The 24,449-nt window shown below is 36.0% G+C and overlaps 1 protein-coding gene across 1 annotated transcript; it reads right to left on the minus strand.

Moving 5' to 3' along the window:
* Positions 1-860: 860 nt before the first annotated feature.
* LOC139117452 (multidrug and toxin extrusion protein 2-like) lies at positions 861-24,449 on the minus strand. The gene is made up of 16 exons (XM_070680571.1): positions 24,037-24,449; positions 16,554-16,699; positions 14,249-14,350; positions 13,733-13,801; positions 11,471-11,619; positions 10,661-10,703; positions 10,128-10,270; positions 8,341-8,438; positions 7,637-7,750; positions 6,935-7,002; positions 6,332-6,440; positions 5,452-5,527; positions 4,848-4,917; positions 4,368-4,500; positions 3,698-3,792; positions 861-3,176 (listed from the first exon to the last, which is right to left on the minus strand). The coding sequence occupies exons 1-16, from the start codon at positions 24,212-24,214 to the stop codon at positions 2,793-2,795; spliced, it is 1,977 nt and encodes a 658-aa protein (XP_070536672.1). The 5' UTR covers positions 24,215-24,449; the 3' UTR covers positions 861-2,792.

The following is a 24,449-nucleotide window of genomic DNA, read 5'->3' on the forward strand; positions in this document are numbered from 1 at the left end:
AGTAGAGAGAGCCCTCGAGCGACGGATCTTTCACTCTAAGGTGGAGGCGGGCCAAATGTTAAAAGTTCATAGAATACACAGACATGCAGACTGATTTTTCTTTTGAGTTTTGTAGGTCCTTTTTATCCTGTTGTTGTGAGAGCCACGTAATGCTTTAAAATCTTGCAGTATACTGCTGGCCTCGTAAATAATATCATTGCATCGACTGGGTCCTGAAAGCGGCCAGGTAAAATTGTAAGGTATGACACATGACTGCTTTGTAATCTTTCTGCCAAGTTGATGAACCCTTTGAAAGCGACAATCCTCAATCAAATCATTAACCGTTATGTAATGTCACTGCTTTGAAAGCTGTGTCTAGTTGAGTCACTTTGCTCAGATATAAAGCCGATAACAGACCTGCACATTTTGAAGTGTTTTGATCGTGTTTATTGGCTTGCAGATAATTTTTCGCTAAACTATTCCTACTGATATCATGTTTTCACCACCACTATCTTGTACCGTCATCAAGGACTCACTCTGATCTGTTTGGGGTTTTTATTGCACTTACACAACGATGTAATATATTTCTAACAAAGATTGCGCACATTTCTATTCCAAATGCCAGTGATATAGCTGCCTAGCAACTAACAACTCATTTCAGTCTATGTTAACTTGGGAGTAAGCTTGCATCAGCATGTCTGTTCTGGCCTTTCTAGATGTCCGCTGCACATAACAACTGCTCGTCTGACTACCAATGCAGACACAAACATATTCTTTCGTATATTCTTTCATTATTTATCAGCTCTCTCTCTCTCTCTCTCTCTCTCTCTCTCAATACCAGGTCGATTCATTGCAGAACAAAAAAATTTAATCACGGGGTACCTTTCTAAATCAAACTTTTATTGTAAAGTTTATACATACAGGGTTTATACTGCAAACATAAATTGTCCAGTTCTTAACATATACAAAAGAGATAAACACCTGTAGCTTAAAAAAGGATTCTGTGGCACAGATGATATATCACACTAAGTTCTGCATATCCCACCCACTTAATACAAGCAGTTATCTAATGCACAGATACATTAAAATTGAAGGTAAACTTGGAAGCTATTATCACACTGTGATGACATTCAAATTACTTATCACATTGTGATTGAGAATAGGATGATTTTGATATCAGTTATATTATAAAATTAAATCTTTTTGGTAAGACAAAACAGAGGTAGCGTACTGTTAATGTTTCCCTCAGGCATAGGGAACTTTTGAAAATGCATATAAAAATGTGACAGATTTCTTAAAGTCCCGCAATGAGGTCATAACTGTGACATATATTATCTAAAGCCACTTACAATTAGCCTTCAGTGTCAAAATAAGAAACTCCTAACACCAGAACACTTATTGAAGTTGGTAGATGAATGTTCTGACAAATTTTAGCCCAGGTACTGCTGTTATTTCACAGTCTCTTTCAGCTTTGGTTGAGTTTTACAATATTCAGAAAACAAAATACATATTTGGCAATGTTAAGCAAAAAGAGTATTTTTGACACTTTTGATCTTCGGAATAGGAAGATGAAGGAAGTCATTTTTTTAAGGACAAGATGAAAAATGTACTTCTCTGAGAAAGCTGAAAAGACTTTGATTCAAAATTTTCTAATTGTCCTTTAGGAAGTCAAAACCAATGTGGTTAAAATGATATCAATAAAAATGTGAAATATTAAACAGTAGGGTTATACATGACAAAACATCAATTAAAGTTTGGTATTTTTGGTAATACAGTAAAAGTTATAACACATGAAAATACACATTATGTGTTTTGCTACATGATAACAATACTGTTTATAGTGTCAGCTGATAAATAACTTTAAAAACAGTGGATGACATCAAAATAAATCTTTGTTTCTCTCTTTAAAAATGTACACTGGACCTTACACAGCTTAACGCAGTATATATTTACAATGTCAGTAACAACAAACAACACTGTGTTGGCAATCTGCAAAGTTTGACATCAAAAATGAAGTTTTCTTCCTAATCTTGCGCAGACTGACCACAAAAGTTTAATAGAACTATTACATTATATCACATATTAAATTATATCATACTTCAAAAGGGTACAGTCATAACGTCTGTACATTTGTAAAGTTCTTGTTTATAAAAAGATGAATTTCTTCAACAACATGTGGTTGCTTAAAATGGGTCAAAATAGCTATACAATTAAAATCTTACTATGCATAACATAGAAGGCATTTTGTTGTAACTTTTGATCCTTTCCTTTGTTAATTTGTGTCAGGTCCATGCTTTGACATCACATGGGGCCTGCATGACCTTTGACCCAAGCAGAGTGATGTGGACTGTCACCCTTAAGACCAATATCTATGACCTTTGACGTAATTTGTCAAAGTTGAAAGATAATAATTCTCATAATACTATATGAGATTATATCCCTCGCTAAATAATGAGTATTTAAATAAATACATGTCCTCGAGGGGGTATGAAATATATGACATAATCTCAAAAATATTGCTTTGTAAAATATTGTTACATCAAATAACTATTAAAGTTAAAAAACTCTGTTTTGGTGTCATTTGGTTCAATGTCAATAGCAACAAGCAGAGAGAATACACTGTAACTTTCACAAAAGGAACTCATAGAAAAAAGTTGTACTTGAACTCTTTTCACTATCCCCTTACACGGCAGTGTAGACATTGATTTCAACAAGGACACAACATTTTGTTCAGTACTCGCACTGCAAACAGACTGGCTGTTTCCAAAATACTAGAGGTCAAATAACATAATACACTTCACACATCCAGGTTTCTAGAAATGTGCAGTGATGGATGAGGCTGAAATGTTTGGTGCTGTGGTGGAGGCCAGGAGTAATTCATCATAGGGGACCGTCATTATTTGGCTTCCGATCAGTCCAAATATAAACAGTCCAATGGCAATCACTACCAAAGCTACCCTCCTAATAAGGACATTTGCTGATAAATGGAATGGTTCGCTTGCTGAGCTCTGTTGGTCATCTTCGCCATCTTTCAACAAATCCACCTCGTCTTCTTCCACTGTCTCTTTGTTGTTTACTTCTCCATTCATTGGGTTGTACGTCATGTTGATGACTAACTTTTTGGATGATTTCTTACCATCCGGGTTGTGGACAGCCTTGTATTTGTCCTTCTTAACCATGGAAGATCGCACTTGTGCCTGAAGATGAAAACCAGGATTTATTGGGTGAAACACGTATTCAGATCTAATGTACAATGCCGTTTCCAATGACTTGAAAATACATTTTCACTTTGATAGATATATACAACACTAAAAAGTATTAAAAAAAAACAACTTTTATCTCTCATACTGAAAAATCTTAACATGACATTCAATTTAATATTTATTCACTGCCTAAGAAGCAAGTGAATACTTGGCACAAGTACTCTTTGGAGGGTAACAGCTAAATGTTACTGTCAAATATTATTGTAATACACAACAGCAGTATTCATTGTAGGCAGAACAAGATTATCGTTCTAAATACAGTCTCTTTGAAAGTCCTCACAATGGGCCGTTAATATTGGTTTAATTGCTTGATCAAAACCTTTTCTCACTTACAGTACGCGCTCAGAAATGATGCTACCTCATTTTAAAATTCAACTACATTAATTCATCATTACAACTTCAAGATTGCTTACACGATTTCCATTCGACACTCAAAAACAAAATGTGCAACTTACTTTGTGTTCCTGTCTGTCCCAGTTTGTTCGAATTACAGCGATCAAAAAGATGACAGCCTGAAGGATGGAAGCCGCTGCATAGCCCCACCAAAGTCCTACAAGAAATAAAATACCAAGACACTGCATCAGGTGAATGCATGCTTGTGATTTCTGCTGCTGTACTACATGCAGTAAGGCCAGAGAAAAACAAAATTATTGTCAGACTTTTTCCAGAAAACTACAGGGGCAGCAAGCAAAATTTTTGTATTTTTTGGTATGAGTCAATAAAATCTCCGACTATAGTTACAATGTGACTAATAACTTGGGAGTCTAGATTTTACAAACTGTCCACAACAATAAAAGCATTACATATATAGGTAGCGTTGACAGAACAAATTCTGAGCATTTCAACATGCTCCAAGAAGAAAATAAAAAACTTTAAAGATAGGCACAACAAAAATACCCTAAAAGCAAGCGATTAAATGTTGTGATTTTCGTGCCCTGAAGGTAAGGGTCTAAAATTTCTGCTTTTCCATTTTACTTTGAATGAGTTTAGCCTCTGTACAAAAGCTCTAAAATAATTGAAGCATATACATCGTGAATTGTTATATCATTCTATGTAAAGATAAGGTTGAAGGTTATAGATACGGCAATGAGAGGTCAAAGGTTATAGTTATGGCAATGACCTTACCATGAATTCCCATGTGAACAATAAACATCAGAGAAATGCCCAATGGAAGTCCAAGAAAATAATATCCCAGGGCATCTAGGAAAGCACCAAGGCGTTGTCGTCCACACCCTCTCAAAATACCTCCACAGCAGGCCTACGCAGGATAAAACGATCGAAGTTGGTGTTTTAGAATCATTGAAATAATTGTAGAGAGTAATGTCTGCATAATTAACACTTAACGAAGAAAAGTCCTGGCACCTTAATGTATTTCAATGGGTTGCACGAATGGATAACAGTCAGCAAAGAAAAATTTTAACATTGCTGTACTTTTTTTTTTGATACGTTTCTGCAATATTTTTTTAGCAATTTGTTACGAACATTTCCTTATATCAACAATGATGGAATCTATGCAGCATATTCAGCGTTCTCAAAATGATAAAATTTTCAAGTGACTACATAAAGACTCAATGCAATGTGTGATTCCACTAAAGTGGTACTTACTGCAGAAGAATCAAAGAAATGAAATACTGCCACCAACGGCAGGGCACTTGAAACCATATCAACCACTTTCCTAGGGAACAAAATCACAGTATTATTAATTTAATTATCACACTATTATGATGTCATGACAAACAACAGGTGGAGTGATGTGGTTATTTTTTGCTGTTGTGGTTTCTAAATTCAGCATTTTTGAAGCGTTTTACTGTCTATCATAATGCGAGATCAGATGTATGGGTCAATGGTGTTTGTGCTTGTGTTGGACACCAAACAAGGACAGTACACTATATTGATGGTCACCTTTCAAGCAGGACTCTTGACCTTCAGACAGACATTGAGGGTACTTGATCAAAAGACAACAATGCTATCAATCTTCAAGGTGTGACATTCAGCTTTCATTGCTTGTAGAAATTTCACAATGTGCATCCATTAATCACTGTTGTAAGATTTCAGATCTCTATAGAATTTGAACTGAGAGACATATGTTGGATTATAGTCTTTAGTTCCAGACGACGGCCAAACAAGCTGACCTCACAGTCTACCTTCACCTAATGAAGGATTTACGACACAGTAAAAGATTGTACATGATAAAAGTTTCATGACTTACTGGTCAGAAGTGAAGGCTCGTGCAACAACAGATTTCAAACACAGAAATGAGATAGCAACACCAGCAGCACACATCCCTGGAGAGAAACACAAACTATGGTTAAACTCTGTTTTTCTTTATGTACGTAATCAGCTGTTAAACTACTACCTTAACATTACTGGAGCCTAAACATTTATTGGCCAATTTGCAGACATATCAAATAAATCTTCCCCTTGAGCAAATCTATTGTACTGCAAATATAGGGTTATGACAGTGAATACTTATATTGAGTGTATTGAAACTATGATAGCTTTGAGCCACTTGTTCATGGAAAGTTCAAATTCTCAAAATGAAATGCATACAAGTCCTTGTCTAGGCTTGTTTTCAAATTTTTTGGGATAAAAGTGCTGCCATGGCATAGTAAACAACTGGCATACCATTGTATTTGATTTTGCTTTTGTTGAAGACTAAGTTCAGACCATACAAGCATTTGATGGTGGTGTAATTCCTGATATCCAAATTTCCAAATGCTGGAGTCAGACTTTGCCATGAAGAAAATACGGATACACCATACTTTGGCATTGTTGAATATGATTACATTTGTGTGGGTGGGTGGGTGGTCAGAACACTTAGTTGACACTTGCAGTGGTTTTAGTGACCAGACATTTGTCACTTTTGAAAGCAGGACAGTCTCACTGCAGTGTTGGACAAATTAATTTCAACTCTTCAACTGTTTCATTGCATTACATTTTTAATCTTGGAAACTTAAGACACTGCAAAGCAAACATCAAAACAATGGCCACAATGAAAACATTCCATTAGTTACAGATACCCATGTATCGTAACTCTCTGCATGTTGGAAACTTAATTTCAGCAAGGTATTTCTGAGGTTTCTACTTACATGTACATATCATGGCTACCTTTGATGTGGTCTTCGCGCTGTTTTTATCACAGGCACCAAGAGCGTTACCGACTCGAACACTGGCAGCCAGTGAAAAACCAAGCGGCCACTGCAAAAGTCAAGAAATAAACAATATTTCAAATAAAATATAACTGTCTTCACATCAACAGAGCAATAGCAAAATCTGACGACAGGATTCCCTGACTCTTTCATTTAAGTGATATTTTAAATCATCTGACAAAACTGTGTATTTACCGACACGGCTGTTTATAATTTGTTATTGACAAAATTAGTGACCTTTGTATCCTCTATCCATAGAAAGGTCATTCAACTGCTCATACAAATATATCATTACATCACATTACATCCTATGTACCCTTTAACCCTTGTAATTTTATCATAGACCCTCCTTTTTGGAGGGTCTATGCTATTATCATCTGTTTAAAAAGATGGTACAATGTAGAGTGGGAAAACAAATTGACTTCAGTACTTATTCAGTTTGTCAGAGTACAACGGCTATTGCATGAAAACGGTGTTCATGACATCATTGCTATTATCATTACTGACCAGTTCCCATGACAACAGATTTTCTGATAAACTCACCATGAATGCCATCGCGCTTAACTGGTACAGGATGGCTTGCGAGCTAAGCTGCAGCTCTCCTAGAGCACCTGAAACAATAGTAGAGAGTGCCAATGTCATGATTGCTATGTTGAATGGACGCCACAAAACACATTAAGTATTTATTCACTGGGAAGGTAATTGCATTGTATTTTCCTTTTTCTTGTTTTGAATAAAGTGTGATACACTGGTAGCAGTAATCACGGACAGTGAGTGAAAAATAAAATTTTAATGTTCATGTATGTTAAAATTTCTCACGAATCTTTTTCATATTATTCCTCATGACAAATATTACTGTTATCAGTGTAGCAGTACATCAGCAAAGCTCAACTACTAAGTTTGTAATTACACAAAGTTAGTTTAGAGATACATAATTCCCTATGAGACTGAACAGAAAGCTGTTTCAATGGCTTAATACATTGATTGCAGAATGACTGCCAGTATGAATTACTGGGATATGGTGCATGTGTAGAAAACTAGCTGTACCATTTTCTTCAGATATTAATGTTTAAATAGACAGCACACATGAACAGGTAATGTACATGAAATTTATTATAAAAGGATATGTACATCAGTACAATGCTGCAAGCAGAAAATAGAATTTGCTATGCATTGACACCTTAGTAGTATCTTGTTTTGGTCAAAAGGTTCTGGATAAATGCAAGGTGTATTGTACAAGTTTACCTGATAGCATAGTGCCAAGCTCTAAGGCCCACCATTCAATAGAGACCATGAAGAGACCGGCCACACCGAGACGTCCAAAGTGTCCCCAGTCTTTGAAACACATCATGGTCCAACCTAAAACAGTGCACGGACAATACCGGCATGTCAGTAAAAATTTACGGACTGTTCATCCTGTTTAAACTTATTAAAGGCTGTACATGTGTAGTGTGTCAGATAATTGCAAATACCAGTGATGGTAAGGAAATAATTTCTATTGTATACATTTGGTACTGGGCCAAAACACAAGGTCACATTGACAAGACTGAATTGACAAGTACCCTTGAACTTGTGTGTTTGAGGGCACCTTGAAAGAAACAAAAAGACCAGTGCACCTTGAAGTAAATACTTTACCATACAGTTTTTGCATCTGTTTGTCGAACAACCCTTAAGGCTAACCTTGAAGAATTTTTGATCAACCAAATAACTACGCTGATAAGAAGCACACTGATATGTATATATCACACAGTCAACAGTTAGAAAAGTGTTTACTGTAACAATGGAATGTGAAAAATAAATGTACCGTCTGTAGTGAAAGGCCGGAAATATTTGTTTGCAAATTCCACAAGTGGCATTATGTATAAGTTCTTTCAAATTGCAAAAATTAATTGAATTTCATTCTGAACATTCTCAATTTCACATGGTCAAACTTCTTAAGTTTTACTTACCTGGCCATGTTGGCAGGTGAAGTTTTTTGTAAAGGATGTACGAAATCAAGGTCAATGCCATGATCCACTGTGACAACACTTGTGCGATGGCAGCCCCACTGGAACACAAACAATACATATCTCTGATATACTGAATGGCAGTAACAAAAGCTGTAATAGACATAGCATTGGTTAGATATACTGTACAGGACCTTAAAATACCAAGTTGAACACAAGAGGGATATACTGTACATGATGTAATGTAATTACAGAGGCAGACAACCAGTGACCTTTCCTAAATTTCTATCACTAATGTGATAGCAACCTCTACCTCAACTGTGCAACAATATTCAGCAAATCGAGTTGTACATGGTTGCCTATATTGTTACCCCTTAAGCATATAATTTCTATGCTTATATGATTATCATTTCATGCTTATATTATTGGCCCATATAAGCATCAGTTTCTACAAATTAAGAACACTAAAATGCATTTAATAATAAATTTCTAATGACTACGGACCAAAATAAATTGAACATCTTTGAAGCAAATTTTTACAGTAAAGTACATAAATCTACTATACATGTACATGAAATTACTACACTAGGTTATGCTCTGTTCTCAACATGCACTCAATTTGACTAAAATATTGTCTGCAAGAAGCACATAGCAAAAGCCAAGATCCATTAGTCAATACAATGGTTACTTTGTATGTACATGTATTTCTCACAGTGGCATTTACCCAATCTAACATCCTAAAAGTTACAAATAGCAGCTAACATGATGACAGTGCAGAGGAGTAAAAGCTTATTTGCTTTGTAAAAATGTCATTTTTTGCTGCAGTGCTTCTCAGAATCTGCACACAGCAAGCAATATTTGATGAGGCAATGTAATACTATCTTGAAGTGATATAATCCAGATTAATGATAATTCATAGTAGGTTTTATGTCTTCAATTGTTAAACTTACACGATGTTGATTGTAATTAAACGACAAAGAATTAACAAAATCCTTGATACTTTGCCAAGTGTCATAATAATAACAAGCTGCTGACTGGATGCTGCAAACAGTGAATTGTGTTATGACTAGGACAGGTCTGTTTAAGGTAATATGCACCTCGAAAGTGAAAGACTTAAACTTTTGCTCTAACTTTCCTCAAGGAATCTTTCAATTATACTCTTTCAAAATCAAGAATAAAAATAGGGGGTCACCGTGCAAATTTTGGTACTAGAGAAACAAATAACCCAAGATTTACCGATATTAGAAATTCAAAATGGCCGCCATCCCTGTGTTAACTCTATGGCGGAAAATAAATATTTTCGAATTTCAAAAAACTAAGCCGGTGAAAAGTTTTCTTTCACCAAGAGCTTTAAAATGAACCCCCACATGTGGTATATCAGAAGAGAACTGTAAAAGTTTGAGAGTCCGAATGTCTGTCCCCGAGGTGCGTTCTACCTTAAGCTGTAAATTTGGTGTATTTTCTATATACAGTACAGTTTGTAACGTGTCATTTCTTGCTTTACTTAAACCACATCAAAACACCATGTGTTTATCATGTCAGCACAGCCTGTTTGTGTTGGATGTTACCGTCAACAACTAAATTCTGGTTAGGAGAGGAGTTACTTTGTCTACATGCCACTATCATCGCACTGTAAAGTATATTATGTAGCAATCTGTTTGAAAAGCTAACACTTTGTGTTTTGAAATACTTTATGAGAAATATTTTCAAGATCATATATAAATGGAATTATAATCAAAAGTTATAGATAGCAATTGTCTCTGTAAAAGTCTGTAAATTCCAAGACTTACCTTACTCCCAAACGTGCTGGGAATACTAAAATGTAGTGAAGGAGGACGTTGATGACGTTGGTAATGGCTGCTATGACAAGAATGGGTAGGACAATGCTTTGGTTCTGTAAATATTTGGCAACTATGGTGAACAGGTAGCCAGCCTGCAAAGACAAAAACAACAACATTTCAAAATACACTGCTTTCTGTTTAAAGCACAAAGTTATTCATGCAGAGATGGTTCGAACCGAGGTCCAACCCTGTATATGCACAGAAAATGATTTTGAGGTCTCTGGAAGAATGAAAGCTTTTGTAGTTTACCTGAATATGTAGGAGTACTAATATAAATACTATGTACACTGCAAGTACATATTTAAACATTTCACAGTGAAACATGTAATTTTTCTTTAACAAGCTAACCCTTGGAATTGAAGTTATCAATAAAGAAAGACAAACTGAATCCATAGAATGATGATGTCTTGAAGTTATACCTGTTTTTGTTAAATGGAATTTAAATTTCAAATATGACCGTACACAAAATGTATTTTACTTACTGGTATTCCTGCTAGCAGGCATTTTATGTAGGTACCAGCAAGCCTGCAGTGAAAAAAATATGCATTGAATTATGGATAGGAATCTTTCTGTATCGGACATATTGAGTTTTATGAGTTGCACGACAATGAGAAATATTTGACGAATTCAGACGAACAACAGATTTCCAAGAATTTCAGTGAAACTTTGTTATATTTTAAGGCAAAGCTTACAAAATTTACAGGATGGGCAATCTGCAATTTCTAGTCAATTTTATGCACAATATGGAATGTCATGACAACAATTCTAAATTACAATGACACATTGTTACAATATATATGGTCTAAAAAAATAAACTGGCGCTAAAAGTATCTTTATAATGTGTTATGTACACAGAAAAAGTGTTGAAATACAAATCCTTTTACAGGATAAAAAGTATAAAACATATGGTGACACCTGAATGTGTATAAAACAATATAGTTCAGAGAGAAAATTTTGTCAACCTTCTTCAGTAAACATATTAAATTAACTAGCTGTGATTCTATGAGTTTACAAAATCCTGAATGATGCAATGTTTTTGTTCAACAATTGGTAAACAACAAAACCTCGCAGGGAAGTTAGAGCCCTGGGAGAGAGCTTGTAAATGAGCTGCATCTGAGCTGCAACCTGCAAGATGTGCTATTCAAATTTGCTCTCCAAGCTTGATTTGCTTTGCAACTTGTTTGTCAAGCCTCCACCATTGACATGCAAATTGCCTTTTTCTGTCACCCCACTTCTGTCATTAATTATTCATGAGTTTAAACGGTAAGTGAAAGTGTCCTATGCATCCTTACTTGATTACGATGGCTTCGATTCCAAAGTTGTAAAGAAAGTACTCTGCGTTTAACAGCAGACCCCACACTGGAAAGACCAATAGACCCATGATGACAAGTGATTGTTGAAGATAAATGCCTACTCTTTTCTTGTTTTTGCTTCCAAACGTCTGCAAAGAACACAGAATGAAAGATAAATACACAGACAGACTGCAAGGTCAACCCATTATTCCACTTTTCAGAGCACAAAAACTTCTCTACACCAAAGTACTGTTGAATTGCTTTGTCTCTTGCAGACATGTTTTTAGGGGCTTCCCAGACTTGGACTAAAGGTCCTGGTGAAAACAATGTGTGTATTTCTCTCAATTGGAGGCAGCAACCATTATACCGCCCACTGTATGGTAGGGAGGGTAAATATTTACACCCCTGGGGGAGAGTTAATATCAAGCTTCAAAAAAAACCAGGAGAACCTGATACTTATGGTACTGCTTCAATCGTAACCAAGCTTTTAACCTACTTTTGGAATAGAGTCAGCTGTTTTGACCAATGCCGAGATCTGACACAGGCACAGTTCAGCATGAGTGAATTCACTAAAACTGTAGTGGATTGGACAAAAGGGATAACCGACAATTGGATTCTGGAATACTCTTAAAATTTTCAGACCTTGTCCACTTTAGTGTGTTCTGCAAAACTAAAGGTGAGAGCATTTCCACTTGAATGACAAATCAGTTCAAATGAACAATGAAATCTTCTCGACTCAGACAGACAAACAAAAATGCCCTGTTTGTCTTCAACATTCAATAGAGAAAAGATTCCTTGTTACACCTGGTTTTATGATGTTCATTTCATGCTGACTTGCAAACCTTCAAAGCATGCGCAGCAATGTAAAACAGGATCAAATGCCATACCTTCTACAAATCTGCCAACCTGGTACAATTATTAGAATGGCATTATAGACTGCAATAACTATTGTATTTAGAGTGTGCGGTCAAGTCTACAAACTGATCTCTGATACTTTGAGAAAAATCTGCCACTCAAGCGATGTGATAAACAACTCATGGTGAATTTGACCTGCAAAGTAAATGACCCAATTGAGGTCCCATCCGTCACATACTTCTAACGTTAAACAAAGCTGAAGGATGTAAATGCCAAAGTTTATCCTTACCGTCAAAAATAATAAAACTGAAATTTTAAAATCAAAACTATTTCTTTTCCTGCCAAACACTGAGAATCACTTTCTAATCTGCCAAGTCATTAAAAAGCAGTACTGGGCCAAAAATGACAGTATTTTCCCCAACTTGGCTCGGTATGTTATAGCAGCTTTGGTCCAAAAAAATTCCATGTGCACAATATCTACTGTAAAAACCTTATCAATTTGAGTAGAAAGAAATACTTATATAGTTTTAGCTTGTTGAATTTATTAGAAAATTAACAAAGCCATAATAATTTTCGTGGTTGAAAAAATTTATCAGGGATTTCAACTTTTTTGACAGTTCACAAGTGATATGTTTACCATCTTTGATAATTGAAACATATAAAGGTGACTTTCCTGACTTAGACATCTTGTGCTGTACATTGTATTGTTCTGTGTATTTTATTGCAAATGAAATGTTCAAAACAGCTTGTTATGATTGGTTGGTTGAATTATTAGAGATTGAGAAAGTCCCAACTTCCATCTGTGGTCGAATTGATAAGGGATAAGTAAAATTACCTTTTGAGAAAAACATAGGGTGGTTGAAAATAATAGAGTGGTCGAATTAATAGGGTTTTTATAGTAGTTTTTAGAATGTTTTCAAATATTCATTCTTTGTTAAAATGCATTGTATTGAACATGTTGCATTTCACTAGTTTTTACCAAGTTGACTTGATAGTGAAAAATGAACTATGCAGGATGAACGTTAAATTGAACTAAAATCTACAAAATACATGTAAAAATTTTAAAGTAACATTACTAATGTTCTCTACCTTACATGTATATTTGTCCTACAATTACGCACAGTTCTAAGACAGTTGTCTCCTGGACATTTCCCTCAGGCTGATAGACACTTTGCTAACCTAACCTAGACCAATGGGTTGGTAAGAAATGCCATGAGAGATCAATGTCTAAGGTTTAACATCTTGACACCAATTAGAAAATACCTACATTGGGAATGAAATGTTTCAACCGGGATATCTTCTTTGGTACAATATCTTAATTGATGAGCACTTGGGTATAAACCATGTGTCTGAGAAAACATGGAACTTTGTGTTGAATTATTCCAATTCTGATATTTCACAACTTACCTGTGAGAAGAGTGTATCACAGGCTGTACTCACTCCCAGGCCGATACAAATACCCATGATAGAAACAATCTGAAAAAAGATATGAAGTCTGAATTGTGTTGGGATAATAATTGGTGGTACTAGGGAAAGTCTTGTGGATAGCAAATTGTACACAATTTATATTACTGACACTGAACAGCAATATTTACATTCAATAACAACTTCAACTTGTGACAAGGTGAGGGTGAGAAATATTCACAGACTTCAACCGTGAATTGATTATTGTCTTTACTTTTCTTGCAGAACTCTAGACAAATGGATTTATTGAAACTACTGTAGATCAACTATATTAAGATTCGTTTAAAGGTTTGCTTAAACTTTTCATAAATAATACAGACTGAAACCATCAAAAGAGAACAATGAATTCACAATAAATGTTTTCTTGTTCCTGAAATTTGAGTATAAGCTTGCATATACGTTTATTCAGTCAACTTCTTGAAGTTGCGACGATATGATCACACTGTACTTAATACTTACAGATTGTGCAATGGCTGCTGCTCCCAACTGAGCATCACCAAGTTGACCACAGAAAATGATACTGACCATACTCATTAACATCATCAACAAATATGTCAGAACCTATAAATGAAATCAACAAAATAAAAAAAGTTCTGATGTTGGTACAATAACAACAAAGTAACCGACATACATAGTACATGTACTTGCCTCAAACTTGCTTAACTTTCTTTAAAGAAACTTTCAATTTGCATCCCTTTTGAGATCAAAATAATACTTTGGGGTCACCGTGTAAAATTTGGTATGAAAAAAAAAAAACTACCGTTTGGAAATTCAATAGTCACCATCCCTAAGAGGAAAACTTCAATTTGCGATTTTCACAAAATATAAGCTAGTGATGGCTGTATATTCCATAAGATTCAAAATGAGCCCCCACAAGTGGTAGATCAAAGAGATATAATTGTAAAAGTGATCAGAGTTTGGATATCTGTCCCGATGTGCATTCTATCTTATACATGTACTACCAGTACTACACTGGAAAAAGTTATGAATGTTATTGACATTGCTGAGTTTGTAAAAAATTGTATGTGATGTTTTTGTTTTTTGAAAAAGTATTTTGGTTTGCATGACAGACAAAACCACAAAATTGAAGAATACAATTTATGGGAGTTGAATAGTAACAGTGTTTCATCCAGGATGGAACCAACAGGGGGATTTTCCTCCTTTACAAGAAAATTTAGGGTGGATTTCACTAGTCATGTGTTCTACTTGTATCTCTAAGGTGTGGCTGGCACTATTTCATGGGGGGCTGGTCCCACCTTGACAAATTACTAGGGGGTGCCAACAGGTCAACAGAGGGGGGGAATCCCCATCCCCCTGTCTAGATGAAAGACTATATGGTCAAGATTCAGTGAGGGAAATATGAAATAAATCCTCAGTCAGTAAGATGTGTTTACATCCATGGTAACCTTACACATTTGGAACAAAACACAAATTTGCATAAGAAGAATCTCCAAAGAATTAGATTTCAAAATGGAGAAATTCATTCCATGCATGGTTGATGCAGCACTTCGCTGCAATGTTGTGTGTTTTAACTCTTTCAATTATGCTTTGTGTCAATAACCATGATTTCTCATTCAAATTGCCTTTCCCTTCAATCTTGACAGCCTCACAGGATAAGGAATGGCAGCCTCGTTTTGGTGACCAGTCAGAGCAGATCAGATTGTCAAGCAGTTTTATAACAGCAACACATAAAACAGATGTGCTATCCAGCTTTTATGAGTATACAAATTTACTGCCATAATTCTTGACTTTAATTCAAAACAACCGACTTTAATTCAACTCAGTGGTTGTTTTGCGACTTTTCAGACAATGGCCGCCCTGAGGGCATTTACCAGCGACTTTTCAGACAATGGCCGCCCTGAGGGCATTTACCAATCACTTCTGACAAGTCTTGAGTTAAATGCTCATGGTGACATTGAAATCTGATGTTGAGGTCAAAGATCAGGTGACATACTGACTTGTCTGTCTGTGTGTTTTGATGTAGTCAGAGCAAGGCTGCACTTATCATTGTGTTGTCAGGGTATTAGAGTTGTGCTACTCAAAGAAATCTGTACTGTTGGTGCAATGAACCAAATAAACTATATCATTAATCTACTCTCTGAATAGATGAGTATTTCATTGGGACTTCATCATTCTTGTATCTGATGCAACACCCTGACAACTTATAGGGTGAAGAGTGTTTTGAAAGATGAAAATTTGATGGTTCCTCATCTCTTAAAGCCCCATAAACTGTATTTCTTTGCATTTTTTTTTTCAATAAGACGGTTTGAAATTAAATGCATTGCTAATGTAAAAGCGTTTACCGAAGTGTGACCACAGAATATTTTCCAAAAGTTGCCGATGAACGCACGACTTTGATTTTATTATAACGACTGAACAGTTTTTGAGTGACTTAAATATGGCCCAGAGTATTTTTTAACCGCCTACCTGCCTATAGCATTCAGAATCTTGAGTGGCTACAAACAAAATATTTACATATTTTGTTCTGAGCAGCAAATGTAACAGCTAGTTCCACAGAGTATTTCAGTGACACGAGGAGATATTCGACTTTAGTTTCTACAGTACAAACAAAGTGATTTCAGTTTTCTTCTAAGTATGTTATCTGAAACTGAATTCTGGCTTCTATACAGCTGCATTACGTTTATACGACTTCACACATCATTAATCTACAGGCAATACTCTGTAATCTGCAGGCAATACCTCAATTTGAGCAATGATAAAATTTTTAGTGCGGCATTTTGATGTGACTGGTGTATTAACTTACTGTAGGCCATGCCAGTTTGAGCAATGCTCTGACTTCAGGTTTCCAGTCTGTTGGTATCTTGTGTCTGCAGAATGGCGGACAGCATGAACAGGCCGTGGAGTCCTCCTGCACGACAGCAATGACCACATCAACTGTGTTCTTGTCATCTGCAACCAAACAAAAAAAGGTCAATTATACACAATTATTGTTACATGGTCTAATGCATAGTGATAAATTTTCACACCATGTTTGGATTCATTGCTAGAGTAAGGCTATAAATCAAGTCATATTGGTTAGTGTACACCATGCAAGCAAGCAAGCTTAGAAAACATGAACACTCGTCAAATTTACGAGCCTTTTATCTGGACTCCATATTACAGTACTTCTGTCAATACATCAACCACAAAGATTTGTCAGTAAGGAAAATATGGATTCTAAAGATTTAATTGCACTGGAGGGGTTTTTCAGTTCAAGGCATAAGAGCAATTTTTCAGAAGGTTGAACTCTTCATTAGACTGTAATAAAATGCATCCCTTTGCACGAACATGTTGGTTTCTGGGAATTTTCATGCAAAAAGGTACTTTTTACTTGAATAGGACTTCAATACCGCGTAGTTGTTCTGTCTACAAATTTGTGTTAATGGGTTTTGTAAAATAATATGTAAAACGTCTGCATGTTTGCAAAGTGCCAAATTGTAGTGTAAATTAATAAGGTGAAGAAGATGTGTCAGCTTTGATTCTTTGAATAGGCACAAGGTAAAATTTTCTGAGTGTGTCTTTGAACTGCTATGATCTTGCAAAATTCTGAATGCAAAACAAGAATTTCAGTAATATTGCCTCAACACTGTGCAGCACTGTTGTCTCTACAGCAGCTATTGCAATTCCAGCTTACAGTTGGCATGAGCCAATTATAGCTAATTCTCTGATCTCTTTTCAGTTTCTAGAGCCTAGGCTATATATATCTGATCAGAAAACCACAAAATGACCGCAGACTGTTGAAACCGTGTGAACTCAAGTCTATCTGAGGACAATGCCACTGATATGGAGCCCAGCAGACAGTGATATCAACAGGTTGCCAAGAAATGGCGGCATGTCATCAAGATAAGACACAAGCAACCTACTCCACTTGTCAGCTGTGTGTGGTGCCAGACAGAGATAATGAAATGGTAAACCAGACTGTCTCAATGTCATACATGTACGATGACCTGCTGGTATTCACCAAGTCAGCTGTTCTGACTGAAAAACGATGATTATCTTGTGGATGCCCCTCAGCGAAAGTTGATGATTTTCACATACAATTATTTGACACTTAAAATAGCAGGCCAGCAGAATCACAAAGGTTTATTCCAGTAGATGTAGATGACCTTCAGTGACCTTCAGCACAGAGGCAAAACTTGCATGCAATACATGCTTGATTTTCATATCAAGAAGGTCACCAAGGTTGATATCACAAGTCAGTTTTCTATCTTTGTGGATGTATACACGTACACACAGCATGTTCCTTTATCTTCACTCAGTACCTGTAATTTCAAACGAAATTTTTTGCACACAACATCAAAATTGTTGCTGCATTATCTGTGTTGTAACTATGCAATTTTCAAATTGTATCCTTTTATATACAGTACAAAGTCCTACTGTACAAAGTTGTTGAACCTGCACGTACTACCACAGGTGGTGTGTTTCAAAGCCACTGAAGATCACAAGAATGAACTCACACCCCTGAGTACAAAGCAGAAATATCTTGTTGCAGACTCTAGAATACCACTATCTTGTTTCCAATCTTGCCCATTACATTCTGAATCACTGTATGATTTACATGTACATGGCTGCTAGTCTTCCATCCTTGGTGTACAAACAATTGCTGTTTGTTCTCCTTGATACATTCACAGTCCAAGGAAAGAAATATTTATCATACTGTCAGGCTGAAGACAGTCAAGTTGCCTGCTTTACAAGGCCCTATATCATACTCCCAGTGATAGGACTACCCTTTATATTGAACGTTGATGAAAAAGTTCATGGGCACTGAAGTTACACTGCATCTAAAATCAACTCACAGATACATGAAAGTACAGAGTTCAAGTATAATTTACAGCATGCACATGTTTATTACTTTAGGATACAGGAACACATAACAACACAGATCCTAGTTTCTCGGTTCTATGATAACATACAACTTCAAAAATTCACATTTGCCTGTGCAAATTAAGATGAGTCAACTAAGAAATCTCACAATGATTGCATGGAATTACAAAAATATGACATTTAAATCATTAGTGCAGTTATATACTCCTCTGAACATTAAATTTAGTGAAATTCCATTGTTTTCTACAGTATGTGAAGGCGATGAAGACAAAAATGGGTTAAACAAATTTTGAAACTATTTTGCTGTTCTGCTGTTTGTGTCCGAACTCATTTTAAAGTCTGAGGGGCTACTGAAGTTTTCCTCCATCTTGTTTTTGTGGAAATGAAAAATTTGATTCTCCCAATTTTATTTAGATCTTCTAATACCAAAACTTCGCACTGTAATATAATGATTATTAATTTTGATTATGAAAGAGAATGGTTTAAAGTTTCCTTTAGGAATATCGGAGGGAAATTTCAGAACTTTCATATTCAAGGCGCACACTCAAGTTAAGTCATATTTGTTTTCAAGGTGCAAACTGCCACAAGTTCATTTTTGTATTTTTTTTGAGATTATTTATATTGATGGGCATTTCAAAATTAATGCTGAAAGACGGGTTCAAGAAAATCTGCACCTTTGGCCTGAACTGTCTGATATACTTTTGGCATTTAACAGCAAGACATGGCAATGTTATGGTTCCCATATGAACTGGAAATCCTAGCAAACAGTCAAGTACTGAGTAAGTACTGAGTACTGCACTCCTGCGTACATCAATAACACTTGCTTTGGAATTACAACTATTTAGTTAAATTCAATTAGGAAAACAATATCAAACTACAAGTTTGACCATCCTGTGTGGGATTGTCTCTATTTTTGAAGTATTTGTAAGTGAAAGGCTAGCAAGGGTAAATCTCTATTGCATAACTCTGTCAAGCTTTCATGAATATTGTTATTATAACCATGTAAATCTAATTTTAGCATTATATAGTGTTGTGACATACCTGAGCTATGCAATCATGTGGCAAAAGTATGGTACGTACTACGGAAAAGTACAATGTGATAAAAAAAATTTGGAATTTGACTGCATGGATGAATGCATCAGACACAGTTTACTATGTGACAACTACACAGTACTGCATTGAAATGCCTGTATCAGATATATCCATGAAAAATATTCATAATTGCATATGAATTATTAGTTTCCAGTAAGCTCATCTGCATTCATAATTGCCATTGGGCTGACAATTCAACAATGATGAATTGTTGTTCTATTACACTGCCAGGCAGGAACAGCCTTGAACAGATCCAGTTTGAAGTGGTTCCATACATGTCAATTTTGTATTACCTAACACACGGCATATATACATGTACAGTTGGAAATGTAACATGGATAAGTTTCTAAGGCATATTTTTGCACGTTATATTTCAGTCTAATCGTAAATGTTATAATTTTTCCATGCCATTGAAAACTGATACATCAGTTGCAGCATTACACTTTACCGGTAAACAAATTTACTTCAACATTTTCTTGAATTCTCATACAGTTGGTATTTCTTGTCACTATTAAAATAAATATAGTCTGACTAATGGCAACTGATAGTGGAGCTCACACGCTGAAAATGACACAAAGTTTATCTTTACTTCAGTTCTTTGATATCTCATTTTTACATTTGTTTCATAAGAAGCAGTTTTCTGAATTGAAACAATTTCATCACTTCCCCTTCTTATATTGATGCAGATATCAAATGTATGCAGTATACCACGCTGGCAAATACATTCATCACCGGAGGTTAGCAGGGCAATATATTTTCTCGTCAGTAAATCATAAATGTAAACAGATAACCAAATTTGTACAGACAACATTCATCATATTTCATATTCATTTTCCCATGAAATTTATGTGGCACCATAAAACAGTCAGCCTGATAGGTCACACTGCATTGAAATCCTATCTGCCTGGGATCTTGCAGGTGAAGTCCCTGGATTTATACTCACTTTATCCCAGTTTTGGTCAATTTACTTAGCATGATATGAACACAAAAGTGTATTTGAAAATAGAAACTTGTTTGCTTATGCCAATGTAAGTCTGGCGTCAGGTGATACACAGTTTATAATTTAGCAAGCTAAAACATGGTGTGTAGCTACATTCAACATTGGACGTTTAGACATCTTGTCATCTACTGTAGTTCTACAGATTTGATTTCAAAGGTATAATTCCTCTAACAATACTGAGCACGCTGCAGATACTGTCTTCAGGCTGAGTAAAGACAGTGGACATGATGAGATTTTGAACAGCTGCTGTTTCTTGTATCAGTTGTGGAATGTCTAATCTCTACATATCTGATGCAGATGTGATTGCAAGTTTTATCAATACTATCTCACATCCATAAAAACTCGGGCCATTTCATTACTATTTGACAGCATATCTTTATATTCCCTGAAGCCAATAAAGTATGCAGCAATATATTTGTATCAATCATCTCAATGACTTTCATAGAAGTTGACCTTGTGTTGTATTGGCAAATTTGATTTTCCCTGCCTAAAATAAACAAAGCAGAGACACTTAGAGGTCAGCTTTTATTACTTGTTATTTATACTGTCTTAGGCCTAACTGTACTGTGTCAAATAATTTAACAAATATGAAATAAACCAGTCAGTTTTTAGTGAGACTAGTATACATTGACGCAGTTCTCTCGGTGTATTTTCTCGTATTTTTAGTTTGTTTGTGAAAAAAGTTTCTTGCTCATGTCCATAATTGTGGACTGAAAAAAGACAGAGACTCAATGGACTGAAATAATCAAATACATTTAACTGATAACACCTGATGAAAATCTATTATCATTTCATAAATTAAACGGATTAATGATGGCTTTTCTGGATTTAAATGTGCAAGTATGAGATCTACATACGGCAAAAGTTGTGAAATGCAATCAAGCAATTTAGAGATTTGTTCAGATTGTATTCGTTCATATTAAAAGTGTGTCAACACTGAATACACCAATAATATGCCACTTCTATATTCTATGCACTAGGCTTGTCAAGGGTTGACATAAACATGATTTAGCATACGTGAACATGCTCAGTCTTAAAACGATTTTTATTGCAGTGCTGAAAGTTTCTTTATGTTTGTTTTGAAGAACATTGATTGTCTTTCTGTCCTTTGCAGTTTTCTGTTCATGATAGCTCAGCCATCAACTTCATTGAGTCCAGCTTTGTAATAGTTTTATTACCACATTCAGGATGTTTTGCTCACAGAGGTCAACACCCTTTATAGTCCGAAGTGTCCTTGTACAAATCCTACACTGATCTTTTTGTGTTTCTGGGTTCAGTACCAATAAAGTTGAATGGTGTCTGGCTTTGGTGACTGAGGATGTGTCCCAATACACACAGGAACCATAACCAAACATTATTCATTGAATGAATCATATGTCATTGTGTGCTGCTTTATGAATACACGAATACCCATGCATAGACAACCTTCATAATTTTATCATGGAAAATCATCCATTGTCAACTTCAACTGAAAAAACATTCACATGGCTTCCTTGGGATAGAGTTCATTTTTGAAACTAAAACCTGGATTCTCGACTACATCCATGGTTGGATTATTTCCCATACAAGTTGTAAAGTCACACTTATACAGCTGTATTGTAGCGCTTTCACATCATCATCCTTCAGGTGGGTGAGACGAGGGATGGTGATCACATAGTAAAACTTTGCAATGAGATCTAAACTTATACATCACAATGATAACCAACTGCTATTTAAGACTTTGAAAGTTACATTAAAACATAAAATTTATCAAACTTTATGGCCATATGTTCCACCCCAAGTGTATCAGTGCATGATTGTGAGCCATATCATTGTCACTGGAAGACCTCATTCAGTATCTCATAATAGAAGACATTCTTACTTTCGTCAAGTTTGTGCTAATTTTTTTACACAGCAATAAAATATGAACTTTTAGTTGTTAACTTTGACCGAAAAGTTTTCAAACATTGTGATAAATGAGGATTGATTGCACAAGATTTACGAACCAACATGAGTACAACTCTATATTAAACTATCAACTTCATGAATGGGGAAATTTTCTGAAGGACAAATTTTCAGATCTATAGAAATGCATACAAAACATGACAGACTTGATAACAGACCAGCATGGCACTGCCTTGTGTCTACAAAACATACTTCTTACTTTGTCATTTTTTAATTTCTCAGATAATTTGCAACATAATTCTAAAATTCTTAATAAACGGACGGATGAATATACGAGTAACATTATTTTTATGTATATTCTGCATTGTTCCGGAGAACAATAAGGGAATCATCCGAAGATCATCAAATTAAAAAAAAACACACGTGGCACAAAATGTGAAATATCCGGGTCTATGAACTTAAATTATGTCATGTGCACGCATATACAAGGCCTGTTTTCGAAAAGGGGGGGGGGGGGGGGACTGGATACCGTGAAAGTTATCCTTTGTTGAGACCAGCGCTATCTGGAATAAACCTGTTCTTGCTGTCCACATGAATAATTCAACAGGTTTAACAATAGAATACAGTTACTGAGCCCAGCACTGGCATTTAAATTTCATTTGAATAATCAGTTGGCTCATTGTAAATGCACGTAAACAAATGGTGTACGAATATCTTCAGCGTATTTTTAGCGATGTCACAATCAAAAGAAAATTCCCTAGTTATAAAATCCAGACAACATACTTCAACTGTCTGTCACACACTATACAGTGACCGACTTTTGCAGTTCATCAGAGCTCGTTCGCGTCATGGGTACTGGCCAACTTTAACAAATGGGGATTTCCAGGTCTTGTATTGATAAGTTCCATGTTTGTCACATATAAAGGTAATTTCAGGAAAACAGTTAACTTGCTGACTTTCTCAACACCCTTCGCCCTGAGATTTTATGTTACGAATGCGAGAGTAAGATTGTAAAATGGCTACGAAGAACCATGGACGATTTTGACTTGAAGCGCCGCGGCAACATACGACAATTTGTCATCGTCAAGTTCAATGCAGGGCTCCACCGTCCACGTTTAACTATAAGAGCAGTAGCAAAGAAAACACAGAAAATACGTATACTCTGTGATAGATTTACATCATTTACCGTCATTGACTTCAATAAGGAGACGGTTCAATCTTACGCGGTATCTTTACAGTATACTACTATACTAGTAGGGAGTCCGTTCACATGAGATGGTTCACATGTCATACAAAAACAAAGTTATACGATCGCTACCGATAACGGTGGCCTAAACTTTCAGCGCTTCCCCGTGTTACTATCATCATGATCATGTACTTTACTAAGCGTCGGGCAAATCGTTTGACACTTGGGCCAGACGGCCCCACAGCTGATTCGTATACCTACCTTTGTCTTCTGACGGGCAGCTTTCTGTCTTGTTTTTCCCGTCTGGCACCTTGACCATACTCGAATTCAGCTCAACAGACGAAAAGTCGAATTCACCCCCCTTTTTGCCGGGTGCTCCCCCTGCATCGCCGTTGCGGACGTCGCCAGTTGTGGTATCACGGGTGCCGCCGTTTTCCATGCTGAGAGAGACGCAGACACTACTCTGTAGGTGAACAGCTGATATCTGCGATCTCTCCTTCAGCTGGCTACTTAGCTCGCAATGCAATGCAAGTGGTACGGGTTCAAGGGTAAGCCTATGCAGCGTACCTAATTTGATTATCAAAAGAAGGTATAGAAATTAATTGCTCCTGATTTACATACAATGGAGAGCAAAATGATAACGAGGCTCGCGTCTCGTTCTGATTTTAGCTAAC

This window comes from Ptychodera flava, chromosome 18 (assembly GCF_041260155.1).
Source record: "Ptychodera flava strain L36383 chromosome 18, AS_Pfla_20210202, whole genome shotgun sequence".
In the NCBI taxonomy this organism is placed as follows: Eukaryota; Metazoa; Hemichordata; class Enteropneusta; family Ptychoderidae; genus Ptychodera; species Ptychodera flava.

Bases quoted from the DNA above. Each gene is read 5' to 3' on its own strand.
- LOC139117452 (XM_070680571.1), bottom strand. From the start codon at position 24,214: ATGGAAAACGGCGGCACCCGTGATACCACAACTGGCGACGTCCGCAAC. The intron at 16,700-24,036 runs GTAGGTATACGA...GTTTGGTTGCAG, and splicing joins CTGCCCGTCAGAAGACAAAG to ATGACAAGAACACAGTTGAT. The intron at 7,751-8,340 runs GTAAGTAAAACT...GCACTGTTTTAG, and splicing joins TCACCTGCCAACATGGCCAG to GTTGGACCATGATGTGTTTC.